The 26,547-nt window shown below is 41.0% G+C and overlaps 1 protein-coding gene across 1 annotated transcript; it reads left to right on the top strand.

Moving 5' to 3' along the window:
- Window positions 1-26,114, top strand: map1lc3a (microtubule-associated protein 1 light chain 3 alpha). The gene is made up of 4 exons (XM_035754798.2): window positions 1-289; window positions 6,705-6,760; window positions 7,310-7,416; window positions 24,475-26,114. Exons 1-4 carry the CDS (start codon window positions 250-252, stop codon window positions 24,635-24,637), a joined length of 366 nt encoding a protein of 121 aa, XP_035610691.1. The 5' UTR covers window positions 1-249; the 3' UTR covers window positions 24,638-26,114.
- The last annotated feature ends 433 nt before the right edge of the window (window positions 26,115-26,547 follow it).

Genomic DNA, 26,547 nt, shown 5'->3' with positions numbered 1-26,547 from the left:
CTCCTCCTCCACTTTTGCTAGATCGGTAGAACAGTGCAGAAGATAGCCTCCCCCATCTCTCGTGAGGACTAAAAAGGAAACGCTTGCTACGTTGGCTAGTTTATTCCAAACCAAAGCTGTTTTTCTAGCTACAGTGAGCACTGATTTGACAGACAAGCAAGAGACAGCATTTGTTGAGGATTCCATAAACAACTTGAGATATTTACTAGTATATTATCTAATTTATAAACCACAACGTAATCTACAGTGATGCCATCCGATAGACCATTCAAACAAAGAAGGTCATTCGGTAAGTAACGTCAGCTGTTACCAGTTGCTAACCACAGATCTTTGACTAACCTTAGCTAGCTAGGCATATTCTTTACTGGACAGGCAATATTGTATTATTGAAAACAGCTTAACAGTGTACCCCGAATTCGTCATTATGAATGTAATGGTAGTTACCTAAAGTAAATTAGAATACATTTGTTGACAACACAGCCAACGCCAGAGAGGCCTTAACTTTGATAATGATGTTAGCATGCTTACGCTAGCTAGGCTAGTTGATCAGTTAACGTCAATAATAAAGGCATCCGCATGCTTCCCAGCCGAAACAGTATGGTTGAATTCGTACATGTAGTGTGACGTCTTTGTACTTCGGTGAATGTTTTTTCGGCTGTTCGACCGCACATTTTTTTTTAGGAGGCAAGCCATAGTTTAGAGCCGAAGTATTCGCCCCTTCGTCAGTGATTGGTCAACAGTAGGGCATCTAAAATAAAGTATCTGTCATTCAAGGAGAGACAATTCGTTTTCATGCAATTTATTTTAATAGAAAAATTCTGCAAACAAAATTAGATGTAAAATCTAATCTAAGATCTCTTCGGCAAAAACGTCAACATTAAGGTTTTTAAATTTTAGTTATCTTAGATTAGTTCAGATTTTTGAATAAGTGTGAACTGACGACGGCGTCTAAAAATTGTCAAAAAATGTGAAAAACAAGGCGGCGTACAATTCAGGGCGTTCCTTTCCCCTTGAGTATCCTGTTGGTTACAGCCCCCTAGCACAGTGTCCTTTGCTCCAGCCTGCCGAATAACTGCTGTTAACAGAACTGCGGAAAAACAATGCCCGACAGGCGGGGGTGAAATACACCGTTTACCATTGTGTTAGCTAGCTACCTATCCCACCTGCTGTGTACTGCCAGTCCTAGCAGTGTCCTTCGCTCCCGCCTGCCGAACAACTGCCCTCGCCACCATTAACATAACTGTGGGGAAGTAGTGCTCTAGCCAGCTACAGTAAAAGACAACTCTGTGCTGCCTTTTATTGCCGCCGCCTCTTCTTCTTCTGTGGGGTTTATCAACGGTTGGCAGCATCCAACGTTATAATGCTCATCATTGTATCCTGTGTCAAAAGGTTTGCTGGACTTCGCTAAAGATCCCTACTTCAGAAACTTCCGTTTGAGTTTCCTAGTCCATAGATCCAAGTAAACTGTATTGCTGGAACAAAATACATTTAATCTTGATGTTCTGGAGCTGTTCAGGAATTTAAAGTGGGGATTTATGTGTACTGTTATTGTATGCCTGTACTTACTGTGACTGTCACCCTGATATTGGCTACTAGGTAGCTACTTCCCACGCCTTTGCCGGACAGTTGTGCTTGTCAGGCTTTTCATGCCCTCCCCATTGAGTAGTATCTTTATGTACATATTCTTTATCCCTTTACACTTGTGTGTGTATATGGTAGTGGTGTTGGAATTGTTAGGTTAGACTGCATTGGTTGGTCGTTGGTTATTACTGCATTGTCGGAACTAGAAGCACAATCATTTTGCTACACTCGCATTAACATCTGCTAACCATGTGTATGTGACAAATACATTTGATTTGATAGTAGTCTGTATGTAGGCTATGTATAAAGGTGACATCTAGATGGTTATTAATTATTGTGTAGGCTGCTATCTTATTTGAAATAAAATTGTGTGAGAAAAACAATGGTCACGTTAGCTACCGCCAGTGATATGACTGTGATACCCAGTAGAAAGCACTTATCGACTTGTCCAGTTAGACACACACAACTTTCTTGAGTGGCAATACATCTGCCCAATTAGCTGATTGGCTTTCCGTACACCCACTCCTTCCGACTCCCATACTCCGTCGCCATATTGGGCTGCAGCTACCCATACTTGAGTTCCACTGCATTTTTTCACTGTTTCCTTCTAATCGGGGACTGATTTTAGACCTGGGACACCAGGTGGGTACTATTAATTAGAACAAAAAACCTATCAAGCTCAGGACCTCATAGCCTACACCAGGGGTATTCACCCTATGAATTTTAAAGTGGTTTCATTTGCCAAGCCCCATCCCTGAGCTTTATTACTGTTGGACTTGAAACACAAACTGGATTGTGCATGGGTGCCATACAAGATTGCATGATATGTATATTTGTGTCAGGCCATTCTAAATTATTACCCTGTGCAGTGGAACACATAATTGATAGAGCAATCACATGTCCTCAATGTCTACACACGCATTTGCACTGCTGATGTAGGCTAATTTGGGTTTGACTACTGCAGGGCTCTACGCTAACTTTTTTCCCAAGGAGTACTTGCGCTCCTAAATGAAAAAATGTAGTAGCACACAAAGAAATTTAGGAGCACAGTGAAAAATGTAACAGTTTATTAACAAACAATTTATTACATACATATTTATACTGCGTGTGTGTACTAAGGGACACATCTGTGGAACAGCACATACCACCAAAATCACACATTGATCCATGCCTACTAGACGCAAAGGATATCAGTTGTCCAGCTGCTTTTGTATATTGGCTGTCTGGTCCACGGCAGGAGTGGGATCCAACTCCTCGACAGAAGACCCCTCCAGGCTGATCCTCATCAGGTCTTCGCTGGTGGAGACCCCAAGGCAGCTTCTTGTAAAATTCTTAATCTGGTTGTGTGCATAGAAGCCTCGCTCACACTGGGTGGCTGAAATGGGCAGCACCAACTCCAGTATGTTCTAGGGAAAAGATATATTTCAATTTCATTTAAACTCTTACCATTAACTTAGCAAAATCAACCATAGGATACCATACATAACCACCCAGGATTAGCCTACCTTGTAATCATGCCTGTAGGGATCCTTTGTCAATATGGTCTCCCACAGGCCACTGTAGGACTTGTCCTTGAAATTGTGGCTGACCAGGATTTTCAGCCCCTGCCACTCATCCTGGATTGTAGCCATGTTGCACCCTGATCTGCAGGATTAAACTGAGCAAGTGAGTTTGCAAATATGCAAACATAACATTGTCTCATATGGCAGTGCAGTGTCAAAAAAAATTCTTACCTCTCTAGAGGCTCCTTGAAATGCATCATGAGGTATGCCACACCATCATTGCCAAAGGTGAGAAGGCTGGCCTGGTCTTCTGGTCATGTGTCAGGGTTTAACACTCTGAAAGACTCCACTGGGGTCTGGACACCCTCATCCTTCAGCAAACCACCAAACCTGACTTTGAGATCATTCACGCCGATGTTGATGGCCACCTCCATGTGTTGCTTTAGCTGGGGATTGGTGAGGTCCGTAAAGCCTTTCAGATTCCCCTTTAGTGTTATTCCATTTGAACACAAATAACACACACACACCAACACACAATGAAATGTCTGGCCATTTGTCTGTCTCCCATTTTTCTTTTAAAGAAGAAAGTAAAGACTTCTCTGCATTTCCCTCCTTATCCTGAAATGGTTCTATTGGGCAACGAATACATTGAATCTCACACTGAGAATCTGTCTTGATCATTGATTTTAATTATCAATTTCTCTTACATTTTAACAAGCTCTCATCCTAACACACCTAGAATCTCTTCTCATCACCCTGCTGTGGAGCAAGCATGGTCTGGATCTTCTCCAGCATGCCTCTTGCCTTTGCCCTAAGCTGTAGTGCTTCCAGTCTGGTCACTGTCTTCCTCAACTCTGTGGCTTGGGGGAGGATCAGGTCATTCCTTTGCATGGTGAGGCTAAGTGAGGATAGCTCCTCAAACATGTCTGAAAGAAAATGGCAGAATACACGAGTGCATTCCCCATTTCCCACTTGATCTGTTAGGTAGTCAGTAAATAAACTGTCAACTGTCACACTTTGAGGGCTCTGTGGACATGGGGGATCCAGCAAGTTCCCTTGTTGCTAGACTGTGTGCAAATATCCACACCGAACCTATAAAGAGGAACAACTTACCAATGGCTTGAGAGTGCTCAAGGGTCTGTTGTCCGACCAGGAGATTGACTGGCTTCCCATCCTGTTACAAGCGTACGTAGACAATCTTGCATTCGGTGTTGGCTATATCAGTGTCTCCGTCTATTAGAACGACAGGATACTTGCGGGGTTCAGCTTCGCTGACAGGCTCTCTCATTAAGTCAGCAATTTGACCGATCATCTCCGCACGTCTTACATCATTGTCGTATGTGGGATTGATGTCAACTCCATTTTTGTGGTCTAAGCGGCCCAAATTTGACGAAAGGTTCTCCTTTCGCAATGAAGCATGCGATGTTTATCTTTATTTTCAGCTGCATCCTCTTCTCCTCAGACAGCAGCACTTGCCGCCTCAAGGCTGCTGACACCATGCCTGATGGTTTCTTCTGTCTCAACAGGTACAGATCTCTGCACTGGATATGCCGCGAGATGTTATATTTCGCTACGCTATCTCTTTTCAGATGTGGGTTTCCTGACTCGAAGGACAAGTTGCCCGCCTGTTTCTGCCCTCTACAATATTTGCAGAACATGACGTTGTTTTTGATCCTTAGCCATGGGGAACATTTTGAGCCAATTCACATTGAGTCTATATGTTCTCCTCCACCGGCTAGTGACCACGGGTCACGGTAGCTTCGCTAACGTTGTTCTCAGCATCCCTAACGTTAGCCGCCATGTCAACGTTAGCCTCAGCATCCCTAACGTTAGCCGCCATGTCAACTTTATCCCCCTCGCCGGATTCCTCTTTCTCCTCGTGTCTTTTTTCGCTTAAAATAAAATTGAATGGGCTTCATTTTTAGTGAGGTCTGCATGGTAACTTATAGCCTATACTGATACTATTTTGGAATGTGGGACTTGTAGTTTTTAAGCAATTAGCAGCGGGGAAAAATAGATTACGGTAGGTTGTAATTTTTAATTGCACACTGTTCGTAAATCATTTTCCAGGTGCCCACAAATCTATTTTTGGGGGCAAATGCGAGTGAAATACTCACACTGTAGAGCCCTGGACTTCTGTGGAAAACCATTGGCATTACTGAAACCAGTATACCTATTTTGAGAACTCTTCGACTGTTTAGTCACAGCCTATGATTTTCTATGTTGATCATGTTTGCAGTTGCACACCCCATATAAAAGAGACATTTCTGCCTGGATCAGGAGTCTCCAACCTTTTCTAGCATGAGAACTACTTTAATTATTATTTTTATTTTTTACATGTCCTGAGCTACTCAGTTTTTAAATAGCTTTTAAATATGCAAATTCTTCTTCTCTACCCTGCAACTAGGCCTTGGTGTACAATATATGTCAATATTCCTGATGAAATAATGGTTACTAAACAGTATTTGGCATGGCAAAGTTCTTCATTTTATTTTTCCTGGTTTTGGTTTTTACTCTCAATAGAACAATTAGTCAAAGAGAAACAACAAATGTATTTTCTGAGCCCATGTCGATGCTGAAATCAGAAGACAGTAAATTATTTAGGTCTGGGGAAAAAACAAATACATTTGGACATTCAAACACCTTTTTTATTGCGTATCAAGCAAGGGGGGGTCTGTGTTGGTCTAGCGATGTTTCTGTTAGGCCTACTGCTGCAGCACGTCATGATATTTAGCCCACTCCATGATGTAGCTAAAGGAAGGGGCTATAGCAGCACACAAGTAGGCTACAAATGCGTGCTGCGCCGGGCATTCCCTGAGCTCCTAAATGGAGCGGGCGAGGCAGCCAACCCTCCAGCCTTTGGGAAACGCATTCTATGCTCCAGTCAAATTGGGGATGCTCCGCTCAATGCTCTGATCATGACATAGTTATTTCAGGAAGGCCAACTCTGCAGTTAAACTTTTAATTGAGAAGGTTATTGGGGAAAGTATTTGTCTACCCACAAGACGGGTATTATTAGCATTGCTAACTGGCTACTTTTCATTGATTGTCTCTTATCAGTCAACGTTTCTTCCTGTCCTAGACAATGGTAACATCATTTAGATGAATACTGCTGCCACTTCTTTGAGGCCGTTAAATGAAATGCAGTTTTCCATAGTGCACTTAGTTTTATCACGGTTGACAGGTTTTAAACTCATTGCTGCTTGCTGTATTGGAAAGTAAGTTGGCCCTCATTTGATGTTGCCTAGGTTAAAACATTGCGTTTGATTCATTTATAAAACCCTATTGGAAAAACTCACATTACCTGACCTCTTCACTTACCCATAGAAGTACAAGTTACCATACCCGATCACAGGGATGTTTAACCCTGGAAATTCCGTCTGTTGCTACAGACCTAGGAAAAACAGCCTTTAGTTGCTATGCACCCCATGTATGGACACATTGGTGCCTCTTGGGTGGTTCAAAATGTTGATCATAGACCACCTTCCTGTGGAATTTGTGTCTGAGTGTCTGTAATTCTGTATTTTATATTAATGTGTTGTAAAATTGCAAAATACTGTGCTCCCTTGAGAAAGAGACCTTGACCTCCCTGTGTAAATACATACAAATTCTTATCTGCAGCTGATCGTTGCAAAGAAGTGCATCAAATCCGTGACCAGCACCCCAACAAAATCCCAGTAAGTTACGCTGACACTGCCCTCTATAGAACAGAATACACAGTCGCATCCAAAATTATTGGCGCCCTTGATGAGCAAAAAATACTAAAATAAATACTGAGGTATATTGTATGAGCAGTCATCTTTTATCAAGGGTGCCAATAATTGTGGCTCTGACTACATTTATTTTCCCTGCTCACCACACAAAATGAGGAGCTACATTACACTTGTCTGCGTAGAATTCGATTGTCTGGCTATTGTTCCTGAAAGCTCTCTTTATATATCAGTAAATTGATTACAGTAAGAGCCTTTCTTGATGTAGTTCACAGGATACTCAGACATGCCAACTGCAGTTGTCTGAGTTGAGAATTGTGAAGAAGTGGAAGTGGAAGGCTATAGCATTCAGTGTGCTGCCTGGCTATCTTTTTCGATTAGTATATAAAATATTCATCCAACATATCTTATTTAGGGCCTTAATATATTTGATGTAATATATTCAGTATTAATTGGTGTTATGGTGGTGGAATTACATCTTATAACTGTTTATCATTGCATGGTGCTCCCCTACAGGTAATCATTGAGCGTTATAAGGGAGAGAAGCAGCTGCCTGTGTTGGACAAGACAAAGTTTCTTGTCCCTGACCATGTCAACATGAGCGAGTTAGTGAAGATAATCAGGTAAGACCATTGAGTCATGACTTAATAAGGTTTGGATTTGATGACATGGTGGTAGTCCATGGGTAACAGAGTCATGGACACTATACCCCACACTTTGAACCTGAATGTCCATTTATGGTGAGATCATTTCAACACCTTACACACTGTGCCTTTCTCTCCCTTCAGTCAACACATTCTCTCAAAGTCTGAAAATGAACTGTGTACGTGCCTGTATCCCCAGATCATGTTGACCAGATTGTTTACTTGTCTGGAGTGTGTCACCCAGAGAGCGGGCCGAGCCACAGTGTGCCAATAATTGGTGCACACACTGACTCCGACTTCCTCTGGGGACTTCTGCTGGAAACACTTAAACACTCTAGCACCAAAATACACCCTGTTATCATTGGGAGAGACTCTCTTCCTGTTTTGTGTGCTTGTCTCTTCATATTACAGCCATGTCAATGACTTGTGGGGGAGGGGAGTAAGACCGTAACTGTTTCACCACTGCTCTGTGTGTCAGACTATTGCAAGAAACGACTTAACTAAACCTATGCCATGTTGTGTAGTGTCAATAGTAACAAATTAATGTTATAGTTTCCATGTTGAGTTGTTTAGTAGTTTATCTAGACAGACTGGTTGCCTCCCACAATGTACCATTGAGCACGGTTACCTGCGCACAGTACAATTTTCTTTTTTCTCAGAATTGTTTTTCAATTTCCTGACATCTACACTCTTTCTTTACCGTGAGTGTGCATCTTTATGAACTGAACATATATATTTTTCTTAGGTTCTGACAAATTATATTGACCTGGAGTACTTGAATGGAAAAATATATATACACTACCGTTCAAAAGTTTGGGGTCACTTAAAAATGTCCTTGGTTTTGAAAGAAAGCACTTTTTTGTCAATTTAAAATATCAAATTGATCAGAAATAAAGTGTAGACATTGTTAACCTCTCTAGGGTACGTGGCACGCTAGCATCCAACCACAGTGTCCGATTTCAAAAACGCTTTTCTGCGAAAGCAGAACATATTATGTTAGGTCAGCAACTAGTCACAGAAAGCATTCAGCCAAAAAGCAGAAATATAGATAAAATGAATCACTAACCTTTGATCAGATGACACTCATAGGACTTGATGTTACACAATACATGTATGTTTTGTTCGGTAAAGTTCATATATCCAAAAATCTGAGTTTAATTGGTGCGTTACGTTCAGTAGTTCCAAAACATCCAGTGATTTTTGCAGAGACCCACATCAATTTACAGAAATGCTCATAAAATGTTGATGAAAATAGAAAGTATTATGTACGGAATTATAGATGCACTTCTCCTTAATGCAACCGCTGTGTCAGATTTTTTGAAAACTTGACAGAAAAAGCAATAATCTGAGTACGGCGCTCAGAGCCCAAATCAAGCCAAACAGATATCCACCACGATGGAGTCAGATGTCAGAATAGCGTTATAAATATTCACTTACCTTTTGATGATCTTCATCAGAATGAACTCCCAGGAGTCCCAGTTCCACAATCAATACATGTTTGTTTTGTTCGATAATGTCCATAATTCATGTCAAAATAACTCCTTTTGTTTGCGTGTTCAGTCCAGTTATCCACATTCATGACGTGCTTTCACTAGGAGCAGACAAAGTAAAAAGAAGTTCCGTTACAGTTCGTAGCAACATGTCAAACAATGTTTAGAATCAATCTTTAGGATGTTTTAACATAAATCTTCAATAATATTCCAACCGGACAATTCCTTTGTCTTCAGAAATGAAGTGGAACGTAGCTACCGCTCACACGAGCGAGGCTGTGGCACTCTGCCAGACCACTCACTCAAAGAGCTCTTTTGAGCCCCTCCTTAGTAGAACCCTCAAACCAGTTTCTAAATACTGTTGACATCTAGTGGAAGCCGTAGGAAGTACAACATTACCAATATCCCACTGTGTATTTGATAGGGGCTGAGTTGAAAAACTACAAACCTCAGATTTCCCACTTCCTGGTTGGATTTTTTTTCTCAGGTGTTTGCCTGCCATATGAGTTCTATTATACTCATCATTCAAACAGTTGTAGAAACTTCAGTGTTTTCTATCCAAATCTACTAATTCTATGCATATTCTAGCTTTTATGGCTGAGTAGCAGGCAGCTTAATTTGGGCACGCTTTTCATCCAAAATTCACAATACTGCCCCCTACCCCAAAGAAGTTCATGTTGTAAATTACTATTGTAACTGGAAACGGCTGATTAAATGTATTTTTATTTTTTTAGAATATCTACATAGGTGTACAGAGGCCTATTATCAGAATCCATCACTCCTGTGTTCCAATGGCACGTTGTGTTAGGCTAATTGATCATTAGAAAACCCTTTTGCAATTATGTTGGCACAGCTGAAAACTATTGTGCTGCTTTTAAAGAAGCAAAAAAACTGGCCTTTAGACTTGAGTATCTGGAGCGTCAGCATTTGTGGATTCGATTACAGGCTCAAAATGGCTAGAAAGAACTTTCTTCTGAAACTCGTCAGTCTATTCTTGTTCTGAGAAATTAAGGCTATTCCATGTGAGAGATGGCCAAGAAACTGAAGATCTCGTACAACGCTGTGTACTACTCCCTTCACTGAACAGTGAAAACTGGTTCTAACCATAATAGAATGGAGTGGGAGGCCCTGGTGCACAACTGAGCAAGAGGACAAGCACATTAGTGTGTCTAGTTTGAGAAACAGTCTTCAACTGGCAGCTTCATTAAATGGTATCCACAAAACACCAGTCTCAATGTCAACATTGAAGAGGCAACTCCGGGATGCTGGCCTTCTGGTGTTTTGCGGGTACTATTTGTGTGTAGATCTGGGGCTCCCGAGTGGCCTAAGGCACTGCATCTCAGTGCTAGAGACATCACTACAGACCCTGATTTGATTCCAGGCTGTATCACAACCGGCCGTAATTGGGAGTCCCATAGGGCAGCGCACAATAGGTCCACCGTTGTTAGGGTTTGGCCAGGGTAGGCAGTCATTGTAAATTTGACTTGCCTAGTTAAATAAAGGTAAAATAAAGAGGTAAAACTTAGCAATTTCAGAATAAGGCTGTAACATAACTAAATGTGGAAAAAGTCAAGGCGTCTTTATAACTTTCCGAATGCATTGTACACTCACTGAACAATTTATTAGGTACACCTATCTAGTACCGGATCAGACCCCCCTTTGCACCCAGAACAGCCTGAATTCTTCAGGGCATGGATTCTACAAGGTGTTGGAAACGTTCCACAGCGATATTGGTCCGTGCTGACGCTGTCATCACTGCAGATTGGATGGCGGTACATTCATGCTGCGAATAGCTCATTCCATCTCATCCCAAAGATGCTCTATTGGGTTTGGTTAGCAACAATGTTCAGATATGCTGTGGTGTTCAATTGATATCAAGAGACCTAACGTGTGCCAGGAAAACATTCACATTTTTAGCTGATAGGAGGTGAACCCGGTGTGGTCGTCTGTTGCAATAGCCCATCCGTGACAAGGATTGACGAGTTGTGCGTTCCGAGATGCCGTTCGAAGGAAACCACTTGTACTGACTTAGACAACTTTTTGCTGTCTGTTTGTGGCCCGCTTGCACGATTCTTGCCATTCTCCTTCAACCTTTCATCAATGAGCTGCCCACAGCCCTACTGCTGACAATGTTGTTTTTTGTCGCACCAAGGTGAACCTTAGACAATGTTGTGCGTGAAAAGCCCAGGATTGGGACCAGTTTCTGAGATACTGGAACCGGCACGCCTGGCACCGACGATCATAACAAGCTCAAAGGTCACTTATTTTGCCCATTCAAATGTTCAATCGAACAGTAACTGGATGCCTGTCTGCCTGCTTTATATAGCAAGCCACATAACTCACTGTCTGTAGGAGAAATCCATTTTCATGAAAGGGATTTCAGTCAATAAAAAAACAAGTGCCATTTTAAGATTGATTTATTGAAACCGTAATATTATATTGTGGCACACAATCTTCAAGTAACCTCAGCAGTGGAGCTTGCTTGCAATTGCACAGCCATAGGCTTCTACATGGCCTTTTTGTTAATTTAGCAAACAAGATATTCTTATTTTCAGAGCCCTTATTTTAGTTTTTTATTTAACCAGGCAAGTCAGTTAATAACATTCTTATTTACAATGACGGCCTACCAAAAGGCCTCCTTTGTGGAAAGGGGCTGAAATGAATAAATAAATATTGGACAAAACACACATTACGACAGGAGAGACAACACTACATAAAGAGAACTAAGACAACAACGTAGCAAGGCAGCAACATAACAACAACATGGTAGCAGCACAAAACATAGCGCAAACATTATTGGGCACAGCCAACAGCACAAAGGACAAGAAGGTAGAGACGGAAATATATCACACGAAGCAGCCACAACTGTCAGTAAGTGAATAAAGAGATTGAGAACTGCCCAGTTTGAGTGTTTGTTGCAGCTCGTTCCAGTCGCTAGCTGCAGCAAACTGAAAAGACGAGCGACCCAGGGATGTGTGTGCTTTAGGGACCTTTAACAGAATGTGACTGGCAGAACAGGTGTTGTATGTGGAGGATGACGGCTGCAGTAGATATCTCGGGGGGGGAGTGAGGCCTAATGATTTTATAAATAAGCATCAACCAGTGGGTCTTGCGACGGCTATACAGAGATGACCAGTTTAAAGGAGTATAGTATCCTGATCTGTCCTATAAGGAGCATTGGTGGCAAACCTGATGGCTGAATGTTAAGGAACATCTAGCCATTCGAGAGCACCCTTACCTGTCGATCTATAAATTATGTCTCCGTAATCTAGCAAGGGTAGGATGGTCATCTGAATCAGGGTTAATTTGGCAGCTGGGGTGAAAGAGGAGCATTACGATAGAGGAAACCAAGTCTAGATTTAACTTTAGCCTGCGGCTTTGATATGTGCTGAGAGAAGTACAGTGTACCATCTATCCATACTCCCAAGTACTTGTATGAGGTGATTACCTGTGGGGAGAGGGGCATTATTCTTACCAAACTACATAACCTTGTTCTGAACACCTGCAAAACAAAGGTAAAGGGTAGAGAAAGCTTGTTGGACACTAAGAAAGCTTTGTTGTAGTGTTTAACACAAAATCTGGGGAGTGGCCAGCTGAGTAGAAGGCTATCATCTTCATATAAATGGATGAGAGAGAGCTTCCTACTGCCTGAGCTATGTTATTGAGAAGAACGTGGGGCCTAGGATAGAGCCTTTGGCACGGCAGATGTTCTGACTTTATACACTGCACTCTTTGAGAGAGGTAGTTAGCAAACCAGGCCGATGACCTCGACACCAATACTACTTAGCCAGCCCACAAGAATGGAATGGTCTACCGTATCAAAAGCTTTGGTCAAGTTAATAAAAATAGCAGCACAACCTCTACACATGTGTAGAGGTCAGATTGCAGTTGAGTGAGAGAGAAAGGGAATTTGGGGAGAGAATTGCAGGATGCGTGGCTTAGTTTCTCTTGTTGAGCCCCGCAAATGCACATGTAGGTCTATGGAACACTGGAGTCAGAGAATTTAAGGAAAAGTGTCCTTTTTTTACAACCAAATCTTTGTTTTTGATGTAAATTTACATTTACATTTAAGTCATTTAGCAGACGCTCTTATCCAGAGCGACTTACAAATTGGTGCATTCACCTTATGACATCCAGTGGAACAGCCACTTTACAATAGTGCATCTAAATCTTTTAGGGGGGGGGGGGTGAGAAGGATTACTTATCCTATCCTAGGTATTCCTTAAAGAGGTGGGGTTTCAGGTGTCTCCGGAAGGTGGTGATTGACTCCGCTGTCCTGGCGTCGTGAGGGAGTTTGTTCCACCATTGGGGGGCCAGAGCAGCGAACAGTTTTGACTGGGCTGAGCGGGAACTGTACTTCCTCAGTGGTAGGGAGGCGAGCAGGCCAGAGGTGGATGAACGCAGTGCCCTTGTTTGGGTGTAGGGCCTGATCAGAGCCTGGAGGTACTGAGGTGCCGTTCCCCTCACAGCTCCGTAGGCAAGCACCATGGTCTTGTAGCGGATGCGAGCTTCAACTGGAAGCCAGTTGGCATGTTCTAGAAGTAACCAGACACCTTTCTTGACTGGTGGAAAAATGATTGAAACCAGTTCCTTGTTTGACCGCTAACTTTTATTGGTAATATGACTCATACTGTGGTACTCTATTTGCCATTTGGTTTTCAACCTCACATGGAGTGGTTTTCCTGACCTGCATGGCTCATTTCTTTCTTTAGAAGTTGAAACTTGTCATTTGATATTTCTATAGGCTATTGGTATTGTTTGTTCTTTCATTATTAGTCCTCATTATTACATTTTTAGGCTATTCAAATTAGAGGTTGACCGATTTTAATTAGGGACAATTTCACGTTTTCATAACAATCAGTGATCGGCATTTTTGGAACCCGATTCCATTATTATTATTTTTTTCTCCCCGATTTCGTGTTATCCAATTGTTAGTAGCTACTATCTTGTCTCATTGCTACAATTCCCGTATGGGCTCGGGAAAGACTAAGGTCGAAAGTCATGCGTCCTCCGATACCCAACCAAGCCACACTGCTTCTTAACACAGCGGGCATCCAACCCGGAAGCCAGCCGCACCAATGTGTCGGAGGAAGCACCGTGCACCTGGCGACCTTGGTTAGTGTGCACTGCGCCCGGCCCGCCACAGGAGTCGCTGGTGCGCGATGAGACAAGGATAGCTAGCATTAAACTTATCTTATAAAGAAACATCTTAACATAATCACTAGTTAACTACACACGGTTGATGATATTACTACCATGTCCTGCGTTGCAAATAATCAATGTGGTGCAAATAATCAATGTGGTGCCTGTTAATTTATCATCGAATCACATCCTACTTCGCCAAACACGTGATGATTTAACAAGCGCATTGGCAAAAAAAGCACTGTCGTTGCACCAATATACCTAACCATAAACATCAATGCCTTTCTTAAAATCAACAAGTGTATTTAAAAAAAGAAAAACCTGCATATTTAGTTAAAATAAATTAATGTTAGTAGGCAATATTAACTAGGGAAATTGTCACTTCTCTTTCGTTCTGTGCAAGCAGAGTCGGGGTATATGCAGCAGTTTGGGCCGCCTGGCTCGTTGCGAACTGTGTGAACCATTTTTTTCCTAAGAAAGATCGTAATTAATTTGCCAGAATTATGACGTAACATTGAAGGTTGTGCAATGCAACAGCAATATTTAGACTTATGGATGCTACCCGTTCGATAAAATACAGAACGGTTCCATATTTCACTGAAAGAATAAACTTTTTTTTTTTTTTATGATAGTTTCCGGATTTGACCATATTAATGACCAAAGACTCGTGTTTATTGTAATTGTCTATGATTTGATAGAGCAGTCTGAGCGGTGGTAGGCAACAGCAGGCTCGTATGCATTCATTCAAACAGCACTTTCCTGCTTTTGCCAGCAGCTCTTCGCAATGCTTGAAGCACAGCAATGTTTGACTTCAAGCCTATTAACTCCCAAGATTAGGCTGGCAATACTATAGTGCCTATAAGAACATCCACTAGTCAAAGGTTTATGAAATACAAATGGTATAGAGAGAAATAGTCCTATAATAACTACAACCTAAAACTTCTTAACTGTGAATATTGAAGATTCATGTTAAAAAGGAACCACCAGCTTTCATATGTTCTAAGCAAGGAACTTAAACATTAGCTTTTTTACATGGCACATAATTGCACTTTTACTTCTCCAACACTGTTTTTGCATTATTTAAATCAAATTGAACATGCTTCATTATGAGACTGAATGGATTTGTATTTATTTGTATTATATTAAGTTAAAATAAGTGTTCATTCATTATTGTTGTAATTGTCATATTTGCAAATATATATAGATATATCTATCTCTCGGGCCGATTTAATCAGTATCTGCTTTTTTTTAGTCCTCCAATAATCGGTATTGGCGTTGATAAATCATAAATCGGTCAACCTAATCAAATAACGTTTTGAGATGACTCTGTCACATTTGTTATTTGATCAGCAGAAAGCCATGCATAAAACAATATTCATATCCTATCGAATGCAGAGGGAAGGGAATATTGGCTATATATATATATATATATATATATATAACTAGACAAGTGTTTCCTCGTTTTAGGATGGTGCTCTGTTCCAGTGACCTTTTTTTTAAATGACATTCTACTCCAAAATATACATTTCAAATAAAATTGCTGAAACCATTCAAAATATAATTTCCACTAACATATTTGCCACTAACATATTTGCAAAATTATTGCAAAATTATTTGTTTAAATTATTTTAATGTATTGGGCCATGCATATATCCTATGCATGGTCTGCACTGAGTGCTCTTTCCTTGACAGACTGACCAGGTGAATCCAGGTGAAAACTATGATCCCTTACTGATGTCACTTGTTAAATCCACTTCAATCAGTGTAGATAAAGAGGAGGAGACGGGTTAAAGAAGGATTTAAGCCTTCAGACAATCGAGACATGGATTGTGTATGTGTGCCATTCAGAGGGTGAATGGCCAAGACAAAACATTAATGGTGAAACCATGCCACCTTGTGGCACACCAGAGGTGACCTCTGACCAAGGGCTAAATGTGCCACTTGCCATCACCCTTCTGGTGGTGTAGCTATGGGACCCGGCTAGTAACCTGGCTAGTAACCTTTGACACAGTTCAATGTCAGACCGATGTTGCAGGAGCTTTGCGTGATCTACTCGATCAAAGGCTTTGGACATATCAGAAAGTAACACCCTCACCAATGTTTGTTTTTTGGAGTCTAGCTGTCAGCCAGGAGTGTGACAGTAGTAGTGCTGGACGTTGGGAGGCAGGCATACTGATTCGTACACTCAGGTAAAACTTGGTATTAGTTTTTTTATAATGAAGCTCTACTAGATTTTTCCAAGGCATGAAGAGAGATGGGCCTCCAGTCAGTTGTAGTACATAGGTTTGACACTTCAGGTATGGGACACATGTTGGAAATTTTCCTGGCAGCAGGAACAGTCCCCTGCCAGTAAGAGGTGTTAACAATGTGTGTGATGACAGGGGCTAGATATCTTCTGCATGCTCTTTTAGTAGCCAGGCTGGAATGCCATCAGGCCCACACACTTTACATGGGCTGAGTGTGGTCAAAGCTTGCTTTATCTGGCCAATGCTGCACAGCTCAACCTGCCTTGTAGGCATGGGCAGGGGGAAGAGGTTTGGTGCTTGTCCATGCCCCAGCAAAGAAGACATTGAAAACATCAGCCATGTCGTCACCTTCAAGCCCGGGCTCTGGCTGGGCCAGTCAAGGACTTTGAGACTTGTCCTAGAGAAACTCCTGCGTTGTCTTGGCTGTGTCCTAAGGGTTATTGTCATGTTGGAAGGTGAACCGTCGCCCCAGAGATCTTAAGCGCTCTGGAGCAGGTTTTCGTCAAGGATCTCTCTGTACTTTGCACCATTCATCTTTCCCTCAATCCTGACTAGGCTCCCTGTCGCTGAAAAACATCCCCACAGCATGATGCTGCCAGGTTTCCTCTAGATGTGACGCTTGGCATTCAGGCCAAATAATTCAATCTTGGTTTCATCAGACCAGAGAATCTTGTTTCCCATGGCCGGAGTCCTTTAGGTGACTTTTGGCAAACACCAAGCGGGCTGTCATGTGCCTTTTACTGAGGAGTGGCTTCTGTCTGGCCACACCATAAATGCTCGATTGGTGGAGTACTGCAGAGATGGGATAACCTTCCAGAAGGACAACCATCTCCACAGAGAAACTGTCAGTGACCATCGGGTTCTTGGTCACCTCCCTGACCAAGGCCCCTCTCCTCTGATTACTCAGTTTGGCTCAGTTTGGCTTGTCGGCCAGCTCTAGGAAGAGTCTTGGTGGTTCCAAACTTCTTTCATTTAACCAAATTCAAAACAACAAATCCCATAATTAAAATTCCTCAAGCGTACAAGTATTTCACACCATTTTAAAGATACAATTATTGTTAATCCAGCCACAGTGTCTGTTCAAAAAGGATTTACAGCAAAAGCACCACAAACGATTGTTAGGTCACCACCAAGCCACAGCCATTTTTTCCAGCCAAAGAGGAGTCCCAAAAAGGAGAAATAGAGGTACAATTAATCACTAACCTTTGATCTTCATCAGTTGACACTCATAGGACTTATTTTTCACAACGCATGTATGTTTTGTTTGATAAAGTTCATATTTATATTTAAAAAATCGTGAGTTCACATTGGCGTGTTACTTTCAGTAGTTCTAATACATGCTGTGATATTGCAGAGAGCTACATCAATTAACAGAAATACTCATAATTAAACATTGATAAAGATACGACTATTATACATGGAATAAGATAAATTTCTCCTTAATGCAACCGTAGTGTCCGAATTTTTAAAAACTTTACGGAGAAAGCAAACCATGCAATAATCTGAGTACATCCTTTAGACAACAAAGCAGCCAAAAAGATACCCGCCATATTGGGTAGTCAACCTTACTCAGAAATAGCATTTTAAATATTCACTTACCTTTGATCTTTATCAGAATGCACTCCTAGGAATCGCAGTTCCACCATCAATGTTTGATTTGTTCGATAATGTCCATCAGTTATGTCCAAATATCTTATTTTGTTAGGGCGTTTGGTAAACAACGTCGGCCGAAAAGTTAAAAAAGTTCCGTTACAGCCGCCCGTAGAAACAAGCCAAACTAAGTATGGATCAATCTTTAGGATGTTTTTAACATAAAACTTCATTAATGTTCCAACCGGACAATTCCTTTGTCTGTACAAATGAAGTGGAACGTAGCTACCTTTCATGTGAGCGTGCCAAACCGAGGCTGTGGCACTCTGCCAGACCACTCACTCAAAGAGCTATTATGGGCCCCTCCTTTAGAGTATAATTCTCAAAACAGGTTCTAAATACGGTTGACATCTAGTGGAAGCCTTGGAAAGTGAAACATAACTAATATCACCCTGTATCTTCAATGGGGGCTGAGTTGAAAAACTACAAACCTCAGATTTCCCACTTCCTGGTTGGATTTTTTTCTCAGGTTTTTGCCTGTCATATGAGTTATGTTATTTAAACTCAGACGCATCATTCAAACAGTTTTAGAAACTTCAGGGGTTTCTATCCAATTGTACTAATTATATGCATATTCTAGCTTTTACGGCTGAGTAGCAGGCAGCGTAATTTGGGCACGTTTTTTATCCAAGCTACCCAATACTGCCCCCTACCCCAAAGAAGTTAAGAATGATGAGGCCACCGTGTTCTTGGGGACCTTCAACCTTCAAATGTTTTGGTACCCTTCCCCAGATCTGTGCCTCGACACAATCCTGTCTGTGAGCTCTGTGGACAATTCCTTCAACCTCATGGCTTGGTTTTTGCTCTGAAATGTACAGTGAACTGTGGGAACTTTTATATAGACAGGTGTGCCTTTCCAAATCATGTCCAATCAATTACATTTACCACAGCTGGACTCCAAGTTGTAGAAACATCTCAAGGATGATCAATGGAAACCGGATGCACCTGAGCTCAATTTGAGTCTCATAGCAAAGGATCTGAATATTTATGCAAATAAGGTATTTCTGTTTTTTATTTTTAATAAATTAGAAGAAAATCCTAAACATGTTCACTTTTGACCTTTTTATGGTGTATTGTGTGTAGATTGAGGAAAAACATTTATTTAATCCATTTTAGAATATGACTGTTACGTAACATGTAGAAAAAGGGAAGTGTACTGAATTATTCCGAATGCACTTTGAAGGCACACTGTACATGCCTTCAAAGTATTCATACCCCTTATTCCACGTTGTTACAGCCTGAATTCAAAATGGATGAAATAGATTTTTATCTCACACTACCCCATATTGAGTTTTTAATTTTTTTTATGTTTGCAAATTTATTGACAATGTAATACAGCAATGTGTTCAGTGCCTTGCGAAAGTATTCATCCCCGTTGATGTGCTTCCTATTTTGTTGCATTACAACCTGTAATTTAAATGGATTTTTATTTGGATTTCATGTAATGGACACATACAAAATAGTCCAAATTGGTGAAATGAAAAAAATGACATGTTTAAAAACATTCTACAAAATAAAAAAATGGAAAGTGGTGCGTGTGTTCACCCCATTTGCTATGAAGCCCCTAAATAAGATTTGGTGCAACCAATTACCGTCAGAACTCACACAATTAGTTAGATTACACACAGGTGGACTTTATTTAAGTGTTACATGATCTGAATATCTATACACCTGTTCTGAAAGGTCCCAGAGTCTGCAACACCACAAAGCAAGGGTCACCATGAAGACCAAGGAGCTCTCCAAACAGGTCAGGGTTGGGTTATATAAAAATTGGAAACTTTTTGAACAGCCCATGGAACACTGTTAAATCCATTATTTAAAAAAGGAAAGAATATGGCACCACAACAAACCAGCCAAGAGCGGGCCGCCCACCAAAACTCAGACCAGGCAAGGAGGACAGAGAGGCAACCGAGAGGCAACAAAGAAACCAAAGATAACCCCGAAGGAGTTGCAAAGCTCCACAGCGGAGATGGGAATATCTGTCCATAGGACCACTTTAAGCCGTACACTCCACAGAGCTGGGCTTTACGGAAGAGTGGCCAGAAAAAAGCCATTGCTTAAAGAAAAAAAAAATAAGCAAACACGTTTAGTGTTCACCAAAAGGCATGTGGAAGAAGGTACTCTGGTCAGGTGAGACTAAATTGTAGCTTTTTGTCCATCAACAAAAATGTTATGTCTGGCACAAACCCAACACCTCTCATTACCCTGAGAACACCATCCCCACAGTGAGGCATGGTGGTGACGGCATCATGCTGTGGGGATGTTTCTCATCGGCAAGGACTTGGAAACTGGTCAGAATTGAAGGAATGATGGATGGTGCTAAATACAGGGATATTCTTGAGGGAAACCTGTTTGTCTTTCAGAGATTTGAGACTGGGATGGAGGTTAACCTTCTAGCAGGACAATGACCCTAAGCATACTGCTAAAGCAACACTCGAGTGGATTAAGGGGAAACTTGGAATGGCCTAGTCAAAGCCCAGTCCCCAATCCAATTGAGAATCTGTGGTATGATTTAAAGATTGCTGTACACCAGCGGAACCCATCCAACTTGAAAGAGCTGGAGCAGTTTTGCCTTGAAGAATGTGCAAAAATCGCAGTGGCTAGATGTGCCAAGCTTATAGAGAGACACCCCAAGAGACTTGCAGCTGTAATTGCTGCAAAAGGTGGCTCTACAAAGTAATGACTTTGGGGGATAGTTATGCACGCTCAAGTTTTCCGTTTTTTTTTGTCTTGTATCTTGTTTGTTTCACAGTAAAACTGATTTTGCATCTTCAAAGTGGTAGGCATGTGGTGTAAATCAAATGTTACACCCCCCCACCAAAAAAATACATTTAACTCCAGGTTGTAAGGCAACAAAATAGGAATAATGCCAAGGGGGGTGAATACTTTTGCAAGCCACTGTATATAATTTACATATGTATTCATACCAATGCGTCAACACTTTATGTAGACACCTTTTGGTAGCGATTACTGAGTCTTTCTGGGTAAATCTCTGTGCTTTTCATACCTGGATTGTGCAATATTTGCCCCTTTTTTAGTCAGAATTCTTCAAGCTCTGTCAAATTATGGGTTGATAATTGCTAGGAAACTATTCTCAGGTCTTGCCTTAGATTTCAATAATATAATAATAATATATGCCATTTCAAATGAATTACAGTCATGTGTGCATACATTCTACGTATGGGTGGTCCCGGGATCGCAAACTGCCAGAGCTTTCAAAATAGATTTCAAATGAATTCAATGGTAAGCTTTGATTTGGCTTTGTGTTTTAGGTTATTGTCCTGCTTAAAGGTGAATTAATCTCCTAGTCCTCTTGTTGAAATGGTTGCTGTTGATTTCCCACGTGTAAATGCATATGTGGTGAATCTATATTCCATCTAATCCTACAATATTTTCTAGCGTTTCGTTTAATTCGTAAACCTTTTATTGCAACACCTTTTTTCTGTTTCCGTTTTAATTCATTCAATGTATGCTTTACTTAGTTCATATTTACCAGGTTATGTCGCAGTTCCGTGTGTCTCTCCTATGTCTGTCATTCTGGTTGCATAATAGGAGTGCGTGTGCCGCTGTTCACAAAGAAATAGGCTTCGTGGCCTGGACGCCATGCTTTGGTGTCAGTACATTGAATAAGACTCATTAAGCCTGATTTCAGACGAATTTACCGATGGATGTGAAAATTGACTTTTTATATTGTAGAGACAGTTTATTGGTTGTAATCACCAATTTGGTAATTGTATGGTCCTGGGAGGGGCCAAGTGCTTACATGTACCTATTTGAACTCCTATTAGACTGATTTGGTTTTTCAAGGGGAGGCTGTGCAGTTTTGCCCTCTACCGGTTTCTGTTCAGATAGGACAGGTTACAGGGATAGTTCACCCAGATTAAAAAGGACACATTGGTTTCCAGTCTATGGACAATGTATGACAGCAATTCATGCTTTGGTTTAATTTCCATGGCATTGTTTCTGCATGCTAATGTTTTAGCATTTGTGGCACAAATCCCATTCAAGTAATGGGACCGATATTTACATTTTTTGCTCATGTACAAATCATTAAAGGATCTCAAATTGATTGGGAATCTGTCACTTATAGATGATTTGAACATGTGTGAAAAATATCAGTCCCATGACTTGAATGGGATCTGTGCCACAAATGCTAAAACATTAGCATGTGTAAACAGTCCCAGGGAAACTAAACCAAAGCATAGATTGCTGTCATACCTTGTCCATAGTTTCCTTACACTGTAAGGAATTATTTTGTAATTTGGTTGAACTATCACTTTTAAGCCTGATAGTCTATTTATTTTTAGGTGATTGCCTGTGTATAGTCGTGGCCAAAAGTTTTGAGAATGACACAAATATTAATTTTCACAGTCTGCTGCCTCAGTTTGTATGATGGCAATTTGTATATACTCCAGAATGTTATGAAGAGTGACCAGATGAATTGGAATTAATTGCAAAGTCCCTCTTTGCCATGCAAATGAACTGAATCCCTAAAAGACATTTCCACTGCATTTCAGCCCTGCCACAAAAGGACCAGCTGACATGTCAGTGATTCTCTCGTTAACACAGGTGTGAGTATTGACGAGGACAAGGCTGGAGATTACTCTGTCATGCTGATTAAGTTCAAATAACAGACTGGAAGCTTCAAAGGGAGGGTGGTGCTTGGAATCAATGTTCTTCCTCTGTCAACCATGGTTACCTAGAAGGAACAACGTGCCGGATCAACAACTTCAAGGAGAGCAGTTCAATTGTTGTGAAGAAGGCTTCATGGCGCCCAAGAAAGTCCAGCAAGTGCCAGGACCGTCTCCTAAAGTTGATTCCGCTGCGGGATCGGGGCACCACCAGTACAGAGCTTACTCAGGAATGGCAGCAGGCAGGTGTGAGTGCATCTGCATGCACAGTGAGGCGAAGAGTTTGAGGATGGCTTGGTGTCAAGAAGAGAAGGAAAAACATCAGGGACAGACTGATATTCTGCAAAAGGTACAGGGATTGGACTGGGGTAAAGTCATTTTCTCTGATGAATCCCTTTCCGATTGTTTGAGGCATCCGGAAAAAAGCTTGTCCAGAGCAGACGAGGTGAGCGCTACCATCAGTCCTGTGTCATGCCAACAGTAAAGCATCGTGAGACCATTCATGTGTGGGGTTGCTTCTCAGCCAAGGGAGTGGGCTCACTCAGTTTTGCCTAAGAACACAGCCATGAATAAAGAATAGTACCAACACATCCTCTGAGAGCAACTTCTCCCAACCATCCAGGAACCGTTTGGTGACGAACAATGCCTTTTCCAGCATGATGGAGCACCTTGCCATAAGGCAAAAGTGATAACGAAGTGGCTCTAGGAACAAAACATCAATATTTTGGGTCCATGGCCAGGAAACTCCCCAGACTTTAATCCCATTGAGAACTTGTGGTCAATCCTCAAGAGGCGGGTGGACAAACAAACAACCCACACATTCTGACACACTCCAAGCATTGATTATGCAAGAATGGGCTTCCATCAGTCAGGATGTGGCCCAGAAGTTAATTGACAGCATGCCAGGGCAGATTGCAGAGGTCTTGAAAAAGAAGGGTCAACACTGCAAATATTGACTCTTTGCATCAACTTCATGTAATTGTCAATAAAAGCCTTTGACACTTATGAAATGTTTGTAATTCTACTTCAGTATTCCATAGTAATTTATGACATATCTAAAGACACTGAAGCAGCAAACTTTGGAAATTAATATTTGTCATTCTCAACTTTTGGCCATGATTGTATATTTTGTATGTGGCACTTTCACCATTGGGTCACCAAGACCTGTAAATAAATCTACATTCTGAGCACATCAACTTGCCTTGTTTTGTGCTGATTTCATGCCTGTTACAATTGCTTCAAGGTCCTTATTTTACAATTTACATAATCAAAATGTGTTGTAGACAAAATAATGAAACGGTCTGTCTGGGAGCCTCAATAGAAAGATTTGTATTTGAACAAGTCATTGTATGTATAGATTCTTTTTTTTCACGACTTGGACTTGACTCAACCTGTTCTACTTGAGACTCGAACCTTGTGACTTGACTTTCTTGTGTCTCGAATAATAGTGACTTGGTCCCACCTCCTTTGTTCTGTCTTACTCAAACTAACAATCACGGCTAACAGTGTCACCAAGCAAGTACCATTATTTAATTCTGTGCATCCATTGCGAATTGTTGAATCCTCAAAGCGTTGCCCGTTCTATGACCTGCCCCTTGAAGGTAGACATTCAATCTGATGCCAATTATAGTAATGCTGTGTGTGGATTTTAAACTTGCTTGCATGAAATGCTTGCCTGTACTCCGAATACACAAACCATGCAACACCTCTAGGTGGTTCAAGCTAAAAAGATGGGTCATATTCTTAGGCACCAAATGGACTGAAGCAGGGAAGGACTACCTGGACTCTCCAAATAACTGCTTGTTTTCATTTTACCACAGTGTGCCCTAATGATTGTAGTGACCAGCCCTGACCCCCTGTATACCCATTCCCTTCCAGGCGCCGGCTGCAGCTCAACCCCACGCAGGCCTTCTTCCTCCTGGTCAACCAGCACAGCATGGTGAGCGTCTCCACGCCCATCTCTGAGATCTACGAGCAGGAGCACGACGAGGACGGGTTTCTCTACATGGTTTATGCCTCTCAGGAGACTTTTGGATACTAGGAGTGAGGGAAGTCTGGTCAAAGATATCGGTGAGATAGGAGGCACAGGGGTACAGAGAGAGGCGAGGTAGCGTTAGGTCAAACCCAGCTGTATGTGTTTCTATTTTGCCCCCCGGATGATTGAGTTCCCTTACGGATAATTAAACAGACACCACCATGTCTTTTCATGACACTAGTAGGTAAACAGGAACGCTAAGTGCAACATCCCCCTCCCTCTTTTCCCCCCGTTATTCGTTGGAAGTACATTTCTATTAGGAGTCTTTTTTTCCTTTAGTCATAGGCTAGTGTTTTTGGCCCATTGGTTTTGATTTTATAGTTCATTATTTTATCTCCAACTGGGACCTGGTTTTTCAGATAGAGTAGAACACTGTTAGTGTTTTTTTTAGGTGTTGTAACACCTTTTTACTTACGTGGTCATAGGTGCTATTGCCTAAACCAATGGTTATTAATATTGTCTTGAGTTTCCCCAATATTGACACAGCTTACCTTTCTGGCACAAGTCTGCCAAAAGTGAATTAACTACACAACAAGACATGCAATTGCTCTACCATAGGCTAAGCCATCAATATCCCTGTACCTAAATCTGCTAGCGCATTGGGTATTTTAGGTTGTTCTCCCCTCTCCCTCCATTTAAGTACTGTTTAATAATCAATCAGATTAATCAAATTTGTTTGTCTGTCACCTTTTAGCAGTTGACTGGTTTCATGAGCAAGATGACCATCCGTACAGTCATAACAGGTAGTGGTGGGTATGTGTGTTGTGATATAAGCTAGTACTTAGAATTGAGTAGTGGAAACAGATGTATAATGTAGAAATAAATACGCTTCTTTGCACATTTACATTTATACTATTATAATAAGACTCAGTATTGAAAAGAAATAAATGACTAACACATTTGATTCTTTTGTATCTGATATTCTCTCCTTTACAACACTGTTCTGTACGTATGCCTTTGGTAAAATGACTTTTGAAACTATGGGTTTGTGATGCACTACTACATACCTTGCATGTTTTTCATAGTTTTTTTGTATTGATTTTGGCAATAGATACAATTATTGTAAGTGTATTAAAACGTTTATTTTTAGAACTGTTTCCAAACCAAAAACTGAAAATGTATGTTAACAATTGTGTGTGTGTGTATAAACCATAAAATACTGATGTGTTTATTTAAATTCCTCAATTGTAACTAATTCAAGGATTATAGCATTGCTTCAAATTCATTCTAAGCATTCGCTAATAAAGCAATTCGAAATTTAAATGAATTGTTCTAGTAGTGGTTAACCAGTGTCAATGTTGAGTACAAATTAGGGGCAAGCAATAACAGCCTTCATATTACTGATAATCTGGGCAGATATATACATTTGCATAACAGCAGCACCATCACCACGGGTGTATTGTATGGTGTGAGCAGTCAGTCAAAATAATAGTTTATTTTGTGTTTATACTTGTGGAAAATAAATTCTGATGGATATACTTTCTTTTTTTTATATGGACATTCACTATTATTGCCAAGAATATATTGGTGTATCTCTTTGCTGTACAGTGAGTGTCTTATTTTTTAAGTGTAATACTCTTTAAATCCCATATGTGTATACTCACCAATTGCTTGGTGTTAAGGATTGTGCTACATGTATAGGTAGCAAGGTACATACAATGTGTGCACAAACCATTAGGAACACCTGCTCTTTCCATGAGACTGACCAGGTAAAAGCCATGATCCCATATTGATGTCAATTGTTAATTCCACTTCAATCAGTGTAAATGAAGGGTTAAATAATTATTTTCAAGCCTCGAGACAATTGAGGAATGGATCGTGTATGTGTGCCATTGAGGGTGAATGGGCAAGACAATAGAGCCTTTGAACAGGGTATGGTAGTAAGTGCCAGACATGCTGGTTTGTGTCAAGAACTG

This window comes from Oncorhynchus keta, chromosome 37 (genome assembly GCF_023373465.1).
Source record: "Oncorhynchus keta strain PuntledgeMale-10-30-2019 chromosome 37, Oket_V2, whole genome shotgun sequence".
NCBI classification, from domain to species: domain Eukaryota; kingdom Metazoa; phylum Chordata; class Actinopteri; order Salmoniformes; family Salmonidae; genus Oncorhynchus; species Oncorhynchus keta.
The sequence above is the reverse complement of the archived record's forward strand: the minus strand, read 5'-3'. Positions and strand labels throughout refer to the sequence as shown.

What these genes read in the sequence shown, in the direction of transcription:
- map1lc3a (XM_035754798.2), top strand. Translation starts at nt 250, where the DNA reads ATGCCATCCGATAGACCATTCAAACAAAGAAGGTCATTCG. An exon ending in CAAACAAAGAAGGTCATTCG is followed by an intron (nt 290 to 6,704) that starts GTAAGTAACGTC and finishes TCTTATCTGCAG; the next exon opens with CTGATCGTTGCAAAGAAGTG. An exon ending in GAGTTAGTGAAGATAATCAG is followed by an intron (nt 7,417 to 24,474) that starts GTAAGACCATTG and finishes ATTCCCTTCCAG; the next exon opens with GCGCCGGCTGCAGCTCAACC.